Source organism: Apus apus, chromosome 2 (assembly GCF_020740795.1).
Source record: "Apus apus isolate bApuApu2 chromosome 2, bApuApu2.pri.cur, whole genome shotgun sequence".
Taxonomy (NCBI): domain Eukaryota; kingdom Metazoa; phylum Chordata; class Aves; order Apodiformes; family Apodidae; genus Apus; species Apus apus.
Genome location: NC_067283.1, coordinates 40835271 through 40849126, shown reverse-complemented (window position 1 = coordinate 40849126; position 13856 = coordinate 40835271). Strand labels below are relative to the sequence as shown.

The 13856-nt window shown below is 35.8% G+C and overlaps 2 protein-coding genes across 17 annotated transcripts in view; one reads left to right on the top strand and one right to left on the bottom strand.

Annotated features, from left to right (window-relative positions):
* Positions 1–13856, bottom strand: part of CMC1 (C-X9-C motif containing 1) — a 957521-nt gene that overhangs the window by 364511 nt on the left and 579154 nt on the right. The gene's annotated exons all lie outside the window — the stretch shown is intronic.
* Positions 1–13856, top strand: part of SLC4A7 (solute carrier family 4 member 7) — a 95379-nt gene that overhangs the window by 56471 nt on the left and 25052 nt on the right. For 7 of the 16 annotated variants that reach the window (XM_051610057.1, XM_051610061.1, XM_051610055.1 and 4 more), the window contains exons 7-13: positions 589–957; positions 5567–5682; positions 6363–6422; positions 7017–7174; positions 9113–9200; positions 11343–11489; positions 12555–12658. In XM_051610057.1, the coding sequence (XP_051466017.1) occupies positions 589–957; positions 5567–5682; positions 6363–6422; positions 7017–7174; positions 9113–9200; positions 11343–11489; positions 12555–12658 (1042 nt within the window). The remainder of the gene's footprint in view (positions 1–588; positions 958–5566; positions 5683–6362; positions 6423–7016; positions 7175–9112; positions 9201–11342; positions 11490–12554; positions 12659–13856) is intronic. The other 9 variants (XM_051610067.1, XM_051610060.1, XM_051610066.1 and 6 more) reach the window with 3 other exon arrangements.

Genomic DNA, 13856 nt, shown 5'->3' with positions numbered 1-13856 from the left:
ATCCTCTCTTCAAAATTGTATATGGAGACTACAACTGACAAGGAGACTTCTTACTAGAACAGGACTTACTGGAAGACAGTTAGATTTAACATAATTAGATAATATTTGTTCATGTTAATTTTGAAAATATTTTTATTTAAAAAATGAACACTTTTTTTCTATATAATTACTGCAGTTAATTGTGAAGTCTTACAGTGTTTTGGCTTCTAATTTTTTTGTGTTTTTGGATGGTGTTAAAGGTAGCTGCTGTGCAATTTGGAATAAGAAATTCTTACAGGAAAATTTAGGAGTCAGTTTCAGGAGAAAATTTTCTTCGGAGTGTGTATGTGATATTAACAAATCTTACTGACTTTAAGAGAATATCTTCTCTGACCTATTTCTGGCATTCTAATTAATACTCATTGGTAATTTCTGACTTCTAATGTCTGAAAACAGATTTGCCCTTATCTCCTTACTTGCATGAGTATGGCACTTCCGGCCTGTAAAGCTTGCAATTTACTATATAAGTTGTTAATGCCTATTTGTTTCTGTGTTTTTTTAGTGTACTCCTGTTGTAAGCCTCATGGTGTTTCATTTGTTTTATCTCAGGGGAAGGCCTCTCAGCCTCCCGCCACTCTTTGCGAACAGGTCTCTCTGCCTCAAATACTTCCCTGAGAGGAGAAAACCGTTTGTCAGTTCTTCTCAATTACCTTCTTCCTTCTTCAAGAGCTGGAACTCCGGCATCCTCAAGGAGTACAACCCCTGTAACTACCCCTCAAAACACACCACCGTCTAGTCCTACCTGCAGCCACCCGCCAACCACAAGTGCCCAGCCAAGTCCACTTCAGGGCAAGGAATTGCTGGTGTCACCTGCCAGTGGTGATATTCCTTCAGTAGTAATCCACCCACCTGAGGAGGACTTAGAAGTGCAGGAAAGCCAGGAAAAGAAGACAGAGGAAAATACTGGCAAAACACCAGGCAACTATCAGAATTTAAGCTGTCCATGTGTGGTGTTCTCTGCATCTGGATCACTTGCCTTGCAATGTTTTTGGCACATAACTTGGGCACAAAGGAATATAACTGTTACGTTAACATGCTCTGCCTGCATGTTTTATTTCTTCTCAGTTGTGACAATTCTTGTTCAGCATTTTTAACTTGTTAGCTTTTAACTAAAACCAGCAAGTATTCTTTATTAACTTTCATTTGTATGATTAAAAAGGTATATGATATGTTAAAAAATAATATAGAAACAAAATGTCAAAAATGGTGGCCTTTTCCTTTCATTCACCTACAATTCATATCAGGTTTGGTTTTGTTGGTTTTGTCAGTGTTGAAGTAATATTTTAAATCAGTGCTTGATATATTGAGATATCTACAGCTAAAGAAGTGGTGAAGTCTTAGAGATGAAAAGAATTAGGATGCAATAATTGGTGATGTTTGTATCATCAAGTCTTTAGGCAGTTTTATTTTCACTTTTGTGCTTTTTAAAATGGAGGCCATTAAAACCTGTAGTAGTTCATGATGAAACTGGCAGGTTCAGTTCACCTACAACTGAACCTGCCTATCTGTCCATTAGTGCACTGCTTCAGAGTCAGCCACTTCATTACTGTTCTGATGTGTTTAATAGGCAAAATAGGATAAGGTAGTTAAGTTTATAATTGTAAGTCAGAACTCAGCAATTTATTAATTTGTTGTCTTGCAAAGCTGTTGTTCTCTAAATTTAAAAAGGTATGTAAATATAAATATGAGTTGAAAGACAAGATGGAAAGTACTGACGGTTCCTTTTTTAGAAGAAAAGAAGCTGATTTCACTCAGTTCTTTCATCAGTGAGGCTTTTTTTTGTTTCCTTCCTCACTTGTTTAATAAGTAAAAGCACACTGTTACATGTAGCAGTAAAAATATGCTGACAGAGAAGAGGCTGTGATTATCTACCTTTTTGTATTTTGCAGCTAAGTCACTGAAGAGGAAAGGGAGACTGTGGTAGGCTGTCATCTTGAGTTGGAGTAGGGGCCCCATCCTTACTTAAAATCAGAAGAGCAAACAGAAAACTCTTTCTCTGACTTAGGACTTCTCTTAATTTCCTATATGGAGATCATTCTTTCCCATGGCTGATACTTCAAAGATGATTAAAAACTCTTAAGTAAAACAGCAAAAGGCAAACAAATTAAGGTCAGGTACTTGATGCCATTACTATCACTAATAAAGCTTTTCATCAGAATCTCCAAGTAATCTTCACCTCAAGGGGTTGCTTCTCATAAAGGAAAAATCTGACAGGGATGTTTTCCTAGGTAATCCATAAATAAAAGTCTTTCCAGAGAAAGATGAACACCAATAATGATGGAAGGTAATTTTGTTTCCCCTTTTTTAATTCAAGAAATCATCTGACCCCAGAAAGACACATTTTCCTTAGAGGTGCCTATGAAGGCATTCTCAGACTATGACTTAAGGTTTGCAGCTTGACTCGTCTCTGTCTTGGGAGACAGAACAGAAACCTGACGAGGAAGTCCTTGTATTAATGAAAATAAGTAAAAAGCCTTCTAAATCCATTCCACTGTAGATTATGGTTTGTAATACCTGTCTAGTAATTGAAAATATTGCAGTCTGAATCCTTTGCCCACATCTGTATGATTGAGTTGGGTTTGCCTCCTGTGAGAGTTAGGAGATATTTCATTTTTCTAATAGATGGCTTTCTTCTGTTTACCATTCATCTATTCTTGGCATTCTGTTATCCAGATTTTGTAAGTATATCCAGTCTTTTATAAGTAGCTGGAAGGGTACTGAACTTAATAGGAATTACAGTAAAAGAAGGGAAGAGGAATACACTTCAGCACTTGATTTTTATCAGCCAGCCATCAGTTCATATTAAGTCGACCAGGCAAAGGGTTCTCTTTAACCTGTTCTTTGTTTTGTCATCAGTTCAAAAACAGCTTTTGTTAGTTCACCAGCTTCATTAAGTTAATGTGTGTAAACAACAGCAAAGTAGTGATTTTAAGAGGTCTTCTAGTTCACTGATAAGTGTACTTTAAAATTGAGTAAAGTAGTATTTAGAACAGCTTTGTTCTTACACTAATACTTATGAAAATAATAATTCAGAAATATTTACACATTTGCCTTGTAGGACTTCTAATATTTTTTTCACATTAAGGCGGCACTGGAATTTATTTTTAAAAATTCTTTTTTTTTCCTCAAACACAAATGCAGTATGACTTTGTATTTACATGTTTCATGTTTCAAAAATTTTGCCTATACAAATGTAATTATATTGGAACAGTCATGCTTAGGTGTCATGCTTGAATGTATCTTATTTCTCACAGCCTGGAAAAACTAGGTAGTCTCCCTTTTATCAGTAGCCTCTGACCTTGTGTATCTACTGAATTGGAGAAGAGAAGGAAATAAGTTATTTTATTAGTGTGATATTTGAGTAAAAGTGTTCTGCTATTAGAAATAATTTTTCATTCTGAGTTTCCCTGAAAATACTAGAATGATGTGCATTATGAAATGTAGTATCATAGGGAAGTGCTTGCTCAGGTCTGAAAACCTGTAAGCTGTATTCTCATGTGAGCCCAGCAGTCTGTCCAGCTGCAAGACCAACAACTATTTCCTTATGGCTTACGATCAGAAAAATGTTCCTGTATCATTGCCAAAAGTTGTGGACCTTTACTGTGGCTAGACAGAGAAATTTTGAAAGCAAACCTTTTAGAAGAATCGTATCACTTCAGTATGAAGTAATTAATTAATTTACACTAATATGTAGAATCCTTATTCTTTGTCTTCCTGCTTGCCTCTCCAGCTTTTGTTCTAGTCTCTCCATGCTCTCACTCACATGATGAAAAGAGCAAAATTATGCATTATTGCTTGTCTTGCATCAGTCATACGCATATTCAGTTGCCTGTATTGTTACCTAGGAGAGAAAATAAGTGTTAAAAAATTGTGTGTATAAAATTTTATAGTATGGTCTTCTACAACAGCTGTTTAATATTTCTGTTCTATTTCTAGTCCTACAAACACATGTAAGCATCAACTCGTATGAAGTTAAATATTTTGAATAGCTGATTTCACAGGTGATTGATTGCTCTTAGTTATTGTGAAAAATCTTGGGGCAGAAGGGTAGAATGTGATTTTTCTTTTTTTTTTAATTTCAGTCTAGGTTACTGAAGGTAGCATTTATAGTGTTAGCTTACAAATGTTAGGATTCACAAAGGAAATTACAGGTTATTAACTTACTTTGGTTTTTGCTTCAGGAAAAACTACCCGCACCACTTAACCTCCTTATGAACTGTAAGAGTGAAAATTAATGGTAAAGACTTGGACCTGCATGTTTTCCATTGATATGGTGGCTCTTTGAAAGAGTGTTTTGAAAATAAATTTGAGGATCAAATAAAGTGAATTCAGTTGTTGTTTGAAATGCTAAAAAATGTCACGTTGCTAAATTACAAACATGGAGAGATGCAGGTAGTTATGGAGCAGGAGTCAAAATGATACAACAGTGGCCAAAAGGTAGCCAGTGAGAATTTCAGTTTTATTTTGACTAGAGTGGCACTTGACCTAAATGCAAACTTGCTGCATGTAATAAAATGTTTAGACTTCAATCTTTGTCTAGATGTAGCTTTGAAAGCATGTTAAAGCATGTTTATCACCACATCTGAAAGGTCTAGTGTAGACAGGCAAGGCAAAATGCACTTTGCTGCATGTTAAACTGAACAAGTAAAAGCTCTGTAATCCAAACGATGGGATTTGGGCTTGGTTATGCATGCCTAGACCAGCTTTTAAATGATAGTTGGGTAGAGATAACCATGGCACAACATGGAATTCAGTGTGTATGAACACCTGGGTTACTTGACTTCTGCACCCTGCACTGAACCTGCAATTCAGTGTTGCTAGTAGCGTACCAAGCTACATCAAAATGTCTTGGTGCAGATGCTAAAGGGAAGATGTACGTTTAACTTGAAGTAACTGTATTGTATGTGCCTCTTCAGCTAACGTGTTAGAGAGACCATTTCATATAATAACATCTGGTCAGATAGTTGGAGCTTCGGTCTGTTGGTTTAAAGTATGGTTTGCAAGCTGTCTGTTCTCCATGTGGTACACTATTTGCTTCTACAGGTTTAGCTAACTACTAGGTTATTGTTCCTGGTAGTTGTAGCCTGGGGCTTTCTGAGGCTTTTTACAATTGCAGTGACTGCTACACAGCAGCATGGATGACAGAGGTATTTGCATTTGGTGTTTGAGGACTTCTAAATACAGTTAAGATCCTATCTACCAACTACTAGGGTGGTTACAATTGAAATGTCAATGTTGTATTTTTTATGATTAAAGTAGCTCTTGTTTTCTTTTTTGGTGACTGTTCTGCAAATGGCCATCATTTGGGCAATATTTATTTTTACTTTTTAAAAATCACGTAATTTGTTTGACAACACAGTAACTTGATAGTGTTGCATTTACGATACTAATGTAAGGCACTTTTACTGAATAACTTGCACATTTGCTTTAAGCAAGCTGCCACATTGTGTTTTGGTAGTGTCACATACTAAGTTCATTTCATACACCATTTTAAACTTACATCCTTTTTTTTTTTTTTTTAATGCAGGGCTACTGGCATCTCCACAGTCAGCACCTGGAAATTTAGATACTGGGAAGAGTGGAGATGCAAAAGGTACTGGGACGGGAGGAAGCAGAGAAAACAGTACGGTTGATTTTAGTAAGGTAAATAACATTAAATGTCTTAGTTTAGCACAATATATCTATGTAACAAATAATGTGGTCGTAACTTCCCTCTTAGTTACAACTAAGCCACATACACATAAGAGTGTACAAACAAGTGTACACAAGACATACATACTAAGACGTAACTTGTGTGGATGCATGACAGAATATGGCATAGGCTGAATGTGCCAAATGTTTTGAAACTCTTTGCCGTGGAACTGAACTTCATTTCATTTGATCTCTTCAGTATTTTGGTAAATTAGAGTGCAGTTACTCTACATTCTCATGCAGAAGGAGATATTTACAGATCTGCTATGAAGAGTGTTATGAAAAACTTCTCTAGGTAGTTGTGTAACATATTTTTCTAGGACTGACTTTTTTGGGTTTTTTGTTTGTGTGGTTTTTTTTTTTTTTTTTTTTGCAAAGGGGGCTTTTAAAGGGGAGTTGCTTTAAATTTTATGAGTTTGCTCTACAAAAGTTATTGTACATCTTAGTATCTTTGAATATATAATATTTTCTGAAGGAAATAATGTGTAATACTGTAAATGCCTTGTGTTTCTTTAATAATTTAAATTGGCTGGGCAAGTTCCATTGTGGCTTTTACTATAAAACTCAGTCTGTAGTTTTTGTTTCTGCTGGGCCTGTCCTTCTGTACACCTGCCTTGTCTCCTGTTGGGCAGGAGTCAGCCTCCTGGCACTGTAGTTGTGGCACACTTGGTGTGGGAATCAAGAGGCCATCTGTAAGTTCCTAAGATAGCAATGTAACTGGTGCTTGTGTGTGTGTATATATGTATGTATGTGAACACAGAGTTCATGTCCTGTACCATTTTCCAATACTCCTATTATTTACCGAAGTGAAAGTCAAGATTTTCAGCCATCATATTCCTTATGGATGAAAACATAAACATTCAAATTATTTTCCCCAAAATTATGACATATATTAAAATGTGCAGCTGAGAAATAACTAATTGCGTTCTAGAAACCATGTGTAATTACATGAACTCTTTCTAGTTAATTGTGCATAGATTTTGTTACGTCATGTCCCATCATGGAATGTTTGTTGTGATAAGTAATACTAGCAAGGTGGTTATGCGGTTTGGAGTCTTTTAAAATATAGTAGGTTGTAGTAATTCTAACTTATAGAAATAGCTTATTAGTTGACTGGCTGGTTGACATTTTCTACATATGTCTGTCTTTTCTGTAATGTGGGATATTTAATTTGCTTTTTTCTTTGTAGCATAATAAATGTCTGTAAATATTGACAAACTTTTGGTATATAATTTCTGCTAACAAATGTAAGGGAATAAACACTTGTTTCATCTTTGTATTAATAGGTTGATATGAACTTCATGAGGAAAATTCCTTCAGGAGCAGAAGCATCGAATGTATTAGTGGGAGAAGTAGATTTTTTAGAAAGACCTATTATTGCTTTTGTGAGGCTCTCCCCTGCTGTGCTTCTCTCAGGTCTCACAGAGGTTCCGGTTCCTACACGGTAAATAAATGCCTGGAAAAATAATATTTAAGATCTCAAATAGTCATAAATTTTCTATACATGCTGTATTAAGTTCAAGAAATGCAGACTTTTCGTTTTAACATGATGCCATTCATTTGCTGTAAAATTTGAAGGAATGAGATCCACTATACATTTGCCTGAATGTTTTAACTATCTATAGAGGTGCTGTCTTAAGCAAGTACAGAAGTTGAAACTGATAGCTGACCTGGAGTAAAAGCAGTCTTCTCAGCTAGTGTTGTCATTTTAAAGATGGGCATGATGATATAGTTGCCCTCAGTGGAACCCAGCATGACAATGGGGAAGAGTCCACAAAATCTTAAAGTGTGTCTCGTCTGAAGCTCTGCTCTTCGCATACACATACTCTGTATATGAACAACCTATGTGGTGGAAAAACTTAGCTTTTTTTATTGTATGCACAAACCTACATGATTGCACTGGAGTAGCCAATCTGCAGCTAAGACATTGCATTGGTTTTCAGTCTGCAGTATGCAATCCAGCCTGGTGCTCGCCGCCGCCCTCCCTCCCAACCCTGCAGAATCATATGTCTCACCAGTATACTGGTTGTATTTACCACAGATGGTCAAAATACAGGTCCCATGATACAGACAGTAGGTCTTTTCAATAGTCAGCATGGAGGACACTTCATTTTATTTGCATAATGATGTATTGTGCTGTTCAGCATGAATTTTTACATTTATGTTTTTTGGTGGTTTTAAAAAATGCTTTAAAATTATCAAAGTGTTTGTCTAGCTTTGTAATTTTCAGCTCATATGCTCTAATGAAAGGCAAAAATAATCTTGGCAGTGTTGTTATAACTAAATCTGAGAATTCTCAGAGGATAGTTGATGTTAGTGCTCACAGTGTTGGGAAATACTGAAATTTTTGCATACAGATTATTGTATTAATGTAGCTAAAATTATCCTGTCCTAAATTTTTCTGAGTGGTGTAGACTTGCAGATTTGTAATAGCATACTTAATTCTGAAGATGCAGTCTTAATTTCAGTTAGGCTAGGCAACTTGCAAAGGAAAAATAACATTGAGCTTTTTATACTGTGAGGTGAAAGAAGGCGCTACTTTTTACAAATGTGTGTACTTAAGGACTTTTCATTTTCATGGAGTATTGGAGGATCGTTGTGAAAAGAATTACTGGGGTTCACTCTTGGAATTGTATCCTTTTGAACTTGAATGATACTAGTCCTGTTCAAGGCTTGATGTTTAGTTTGTTTGGTTTTATTTGGGGTTTGTTTGTTTGTTTGTTAAAAGAAAAAGTTATGACTATTACTGTGTTTGGAAATGGAGATTGTCTGTTAACATATGTTGTGACCCACCCCCAGATTGGATTTCATTCCCAAAATGTCACTTTTACCTTCCTAGGTGTTCAGAATGCAGGTTGCCTTCCTTTCCACTGGCACAAGGCAAGGATATGCCTATAATGAGTATGTCCAGTGTGTTGTTTCAAGTATATCTGTGCATGTGCTGTGTGACGTACCCAGTCATTGCAAATGAGAGGGGTTTAACCCCTGCGAAGGGGAGATAATCAGGGAGGCTAGAATAGGTCATGCAGCTTCTAAACCCTCACTAAGGGGTCTTAGCCAGTGGGAATGTCAGAAAGGTTGGTAATCTGGAGGAAATAATTATTTATGTGGTTTTCTATTACACTTATGGCATTACAAGAAGTTGAAAAAAGAGGCTTAATTAAGGAGATTTTAGAGTAATTTTTGTTCAGGATTACAGTTCCTTCCAGTAATGGCTTTGAGACAAGTCTTTTCTTAGTCTGACAGCAGTTGTTAAGATCTGAAGTGGTGGAAAAGATAATTTTATTTCACCACTGAATTTTCTATACATGTTTTTCTGAAAGAACCCTCTGAGTGTATTCAAGTAAGTCAGCCTTATTCATCTGGACTACTTGCTCCACAGGTTTTTGTTTTTGTTGCTGGGACCAGCAGGAAAAGCTCCACAATACCATGAAATTGGAAGATCAATAGCAACACTTATGACAGATGATGTGAGTGATGTATTTTAAACACTTGTAGTTAAGTAAGTCTAGAATACTGTTTTTATTGACTGTTTTCTAGGTGTATTTCTAAATGTATTCTTGAGTGAGAGGTTAAAGGAAAAAAACTGGCAACAAACTGGTTAAGTTAAATGAAGAATGGTGCATTTACGTATTTCTTGTGTTAGTGAACTATATAATGGTAAATTAACTTTTCCCCTTGTCTTAAAGAAATCCTACATGTGTTTCTCATTAATTATTTTAGCTTTGGTATATAGACTTCATTTTTGTATTGAATTAGGGAAAAAAACCCTATTAAATGGAGCTGCGTCTGGTATTAATCCTTATATGTCAGAAAGGACGCAACAAACTGCGTTAAGTGTTCAGGACACAGTTTAAGAATGTCTGCAATTGAGTAACCACATTTTTTTTATCAAAGCGAGGTCAGATAATCAGAATTTTATTACGCATTTGAAGTCATATGCTTAGAGCCCTGGTGGGCAGTTTTAAAGATCACAGAGGAATCCAGACTTTTTGAGTATGATCGTTTTACTGGGAAAAATCAGGATGTTTTAATTCTGGCTTGGCGTTGAGCGCCACCTACTGAGTTGCTGGAAATGACTACGGTTAACTAGAAGGAATTCTAATATTTATTTACTTTAAAACAATTTCTAGTTTGGAAATATAAACCAGAAATCGGTCCTTTTACAATTGGGCAACTAGTCTGTGAAAGCAGTATACTTTTTTCAATGTGAAAAGTGAATATGAAGAACTTCAGTTGTAGCTTCTAGTTTTTTAGGTAGGCTGACTGGTAATAATACTGTGGATCATGATATAGAAAAATTTAAATTATTCCATGACTTAAAAATACCTAAGTAGGCTTAGAATCATAGAATTCCAGGTTGGAAGGGACCTCAAGGAACATCTGGTCTAACGTAAACTATAGTTTATATGATGCGGCTCAGCACACTGTCAATCTGAGACTTTACAGTTAGAAGACTTAATGGTCACGTCTTTGGAGACAAACACTTCAGGTTTCAAATATACAAAAGCATTTTAGGATCATCTTCTGAAAGCAGTTCCTTATAGCAGACCTAGCGTTTTTTTTTTTTCACTCTGTATAAAATGCAACTTGGGATTCAGGAATTGTTTTGTTTAAATACAATTCAGAGTTAGTGTTGTAGTCTATAAAGCAGCATAGAGTTTGGTGGGGTTTTTTTTTAGTCGTTGAAGAATTGTTTTCATGTGCTTTTTAAGAAGCCTTTTAGAATTGATTAAGCTATAGGTATACAAATCAAGTTCTTATTTTTAATAAAAGCTTGTGGTTTGGTTTGGAGGTTATTTAAAGTATTTTTGTCCTCATTTTAGCACAGTGGCTGTAGGGCAGAATTATTAGAGTTGCCAAGCTAGTGAAAGATCTGGCGATTAAATCCTACAAGGAGAGGCAGGGGGAATTTGGATTATTTAATTTGAAGAAGAGGAGGCTGAGGGAGACCTCATTGCTCTCTACAACTACCTGAAAGGAGGCTGTAGGGAGGTGGGAGTTGGCCTCATCTCTCAAGTGAATAATGACAGATGGGAGGAGGTGGCCTGAAGCTGTGCCAGGGGAGGTTTAGACTGGATATTAGAAAGAATTTATTTACCAAAAGAGTGGTTGGACAGTGGAACAGGCTGCCTAGGGAGGTGGTGGAGTCACCATCCCTGGAAGGATTTAAAAGAAATGTAGATACAGTGCTTAGTGACATGATTTAAGCACTGAACAGGTTGATTAGCTTATGGTAGGGGGATTTAGGTTATGGTTGGACTTGATCTTCAAGGTCCCTTCCAACCAGGATGATTCTGTGATTATTCAGGCAATAAGTAGTATGTGATTTACTGAATATTTAAGATTAAATTTTAAATTAATTTTACTTAATTTCAACTCAGTATTCCTTTTGAGTTTGGAGATATAAATTCCTTCTTTGATGTTCCGTAGGGGTGTGCATACGGTTATTTCTTAATGCAAAAGCATGTAAGTCAAATAAAAGCCTAACTTTTGAGGACCCTTAAATTTCCCATGCCTTTTAAAAAATAATGAAGTATTCCTTGTAATGAGTTCCTTTTTCAAAAAATGAAATTAAGTAAAAATTAATGTTGTGTACTTTCTTCTTGTAGGTTTTCCATGATGTTGCCTATAAAGCAAAAGACAGAAATGATTTGTTGTCAGGAATTGATGAGTTTTTAGACCAAGTGACAGTCCTGCCTCCAGGTGAATGGGATCCATCTATACGAATTGAGCCACCAAAAAGTGTTCCTTCCCAGGTAAAATAAAGAGAAAGAAAGGAGGGGGAGGAGGGGAAAAAAAAGTCCAGTAGAGAGCACCCACGATCTTTACTTTAAAATGCCATTTCCTAATGCAAGTAGATTGTATCCTTTGTAAAAATTAAAGCATCAGGAGAGCCCCCACTTCTACTTGGAAGAAAAAGTGGTTTTGTCCATTGAAGTAAAAAAAAAAAAAAGTTGAATCAGTTTCCTGCTGTGCTTTTAAGTAAGTTGTATTTATGTATTTCCTTTTGTACTACTGGAATGAGTTCATGTGAGATCTAGGATAATTGGTCTGAAAAATTCAAATTACAAATGTTATTATTAATCTAACTGATCAGCAAGAATATTGTAATTCTTATAGAAACTTCTGTTTACATACAGCATTGTTTTAAATGTTTTAATACATGTTAGTTAGCATGTAATGTATATGAAATGGATAAATGGAACATATCTCCCAGTTGTGATAAAAGCTAAGAATGAGAGAAAGGGGAAAGCTGGGCCTTAGAGGAACTCTTATTTCTTCCATTTCTACCTCTTCACAACTGAGGAGAATTCCTGCTGTCGGCATAAAAAACTGGGGGAGAGACTAGTGCTCATAATTCAGAAGACTGATGTTGTCAAATCCAGTGGTGGTTTGGGGAAGTGAATGAAACAGAAGGGGTGACAGCAGTGCACTTTATTCATGAAGAGCCTGAGACTGCCACTTAACTTGTTACCAGAGAAATCTATGAGGAGCTGGTGAGCATGTTGCTCAACATAGAATAATTCCTCATTTATACTGGAAGGCTTCTAATTTATTCTTTAAATACAATACTGTATGTGTCATAAAGGGAGGTCAGTTTCTGTTAGAAGCTAGAGGCTTCTACTTTGGAAATTATTGAGAAAAAAAGGTCTAAAGATTTCTAGGCCTCATGGTTCAGCCTCTACTGTGTCTTGCAAAGGTAAAGGTAGGCTTTGTTTCATCATGTCTCAGGGACATATCACATGTAGAAAGAGTGTAAAGGTAGTCTCATAGTATGCCCCCCCCCCCCCCCCCTTTTTTTTTTTTTTTTCTCTCTGTAGGAGAAAAGGAAGGTACCTAAATTTCCAAATGGATCTACTCCTACAGGAGAGCCTCTCAAAGAAGAAGGCCATCATGCTGGACCTGAACTTGAGAGAAGTGGAAGGTGTGTTCACTTCCTTAAATGCTAGCTACCACAAAGAAATAAAAGCGATAAATCTTCACAGTTTTTAATTATGACATTTGAACATGAAAAGTCATGGTGTAAGCATTAGAGCGCATCATTTTTCCTTTCCAAGTGTTGGATTCTTGCCTATAAACATCAATCTGCTTAAAGCATTTTCAAGCCTATGGCAATGTTTCTCAACACATTTGCGAAGGATTTTGTATAAGATGCTGCCTAATTTAACTAACTGACTTTTTAAGAGTTGGGTTTTAATTTTTAACTGCCAAGAGCATGCAATTATCATAATTATAGCAGGAATTTGCAAATTTCAGTATTGGGCTAGGTACTAAAAGTTTTGATTAATGCAAATCTGTTTTATTTAAACATGTGAAATGGAACAACAAACAATATTAAGTGGCAAAAAACCCACTTTGGTATTGTTTAGGTTTCAGTGTTATTCTCTGTTAATTTTGAAATACTTGCCACAAAAGTCCAGACAGTATGTGGAGCTGGGAAGTTAATTTCTGCCCACAGAATTATCTATAGATGGGAGTATTTAGGAGTGGAATATTTAAATTTTTTAAATAATTCAAAATAAAATAAGTTTTTTGCAGGTGGAAATGTGCCTAGTACTCTGGAGTCTTGATATATTATTTTAAACTGCCAAAAGCTTTTTAATTTCTTACTAATAATTTACCCAGTTGAACTGACTTACAGATGTTTGGTTTGTATGTCTATTTGTAGAATATATAGTCCAGATGAAAACACTTAAAAATTACAGACCTATATTTATGGACCTAACCATATGTTTGTATAGAATTTGAATCAAAAAGCTACATCTGCTTATTGGAGTATTAATGCTGAAATGTATAAATGCAGTGGTCTTGGTTGAGGCTTAGCATATTTTTTCTGTTCCTTGTTTTGAGTATCTTAAGACAGATTTGACCTAAAGTATTACTTAAGTAAAATAGTTTGTAAAGATACTTTTTTCAGTATCTAGCCCATATACAAGAATACCTAGCCAGCTTTTAAAAATGTGGATAACCTGCTTGATTATATTTGGAATACTACTGAACTGGAGTAGGTTAAGATTCTCATTTACGCTTTAAACTGTTATACTTTAATCTGGGTTATGAAATAGCTGATTTGTGCTGGCAATAGGCACTGGCAGTCATTTGTAGCCCATAGTTTTGAACTA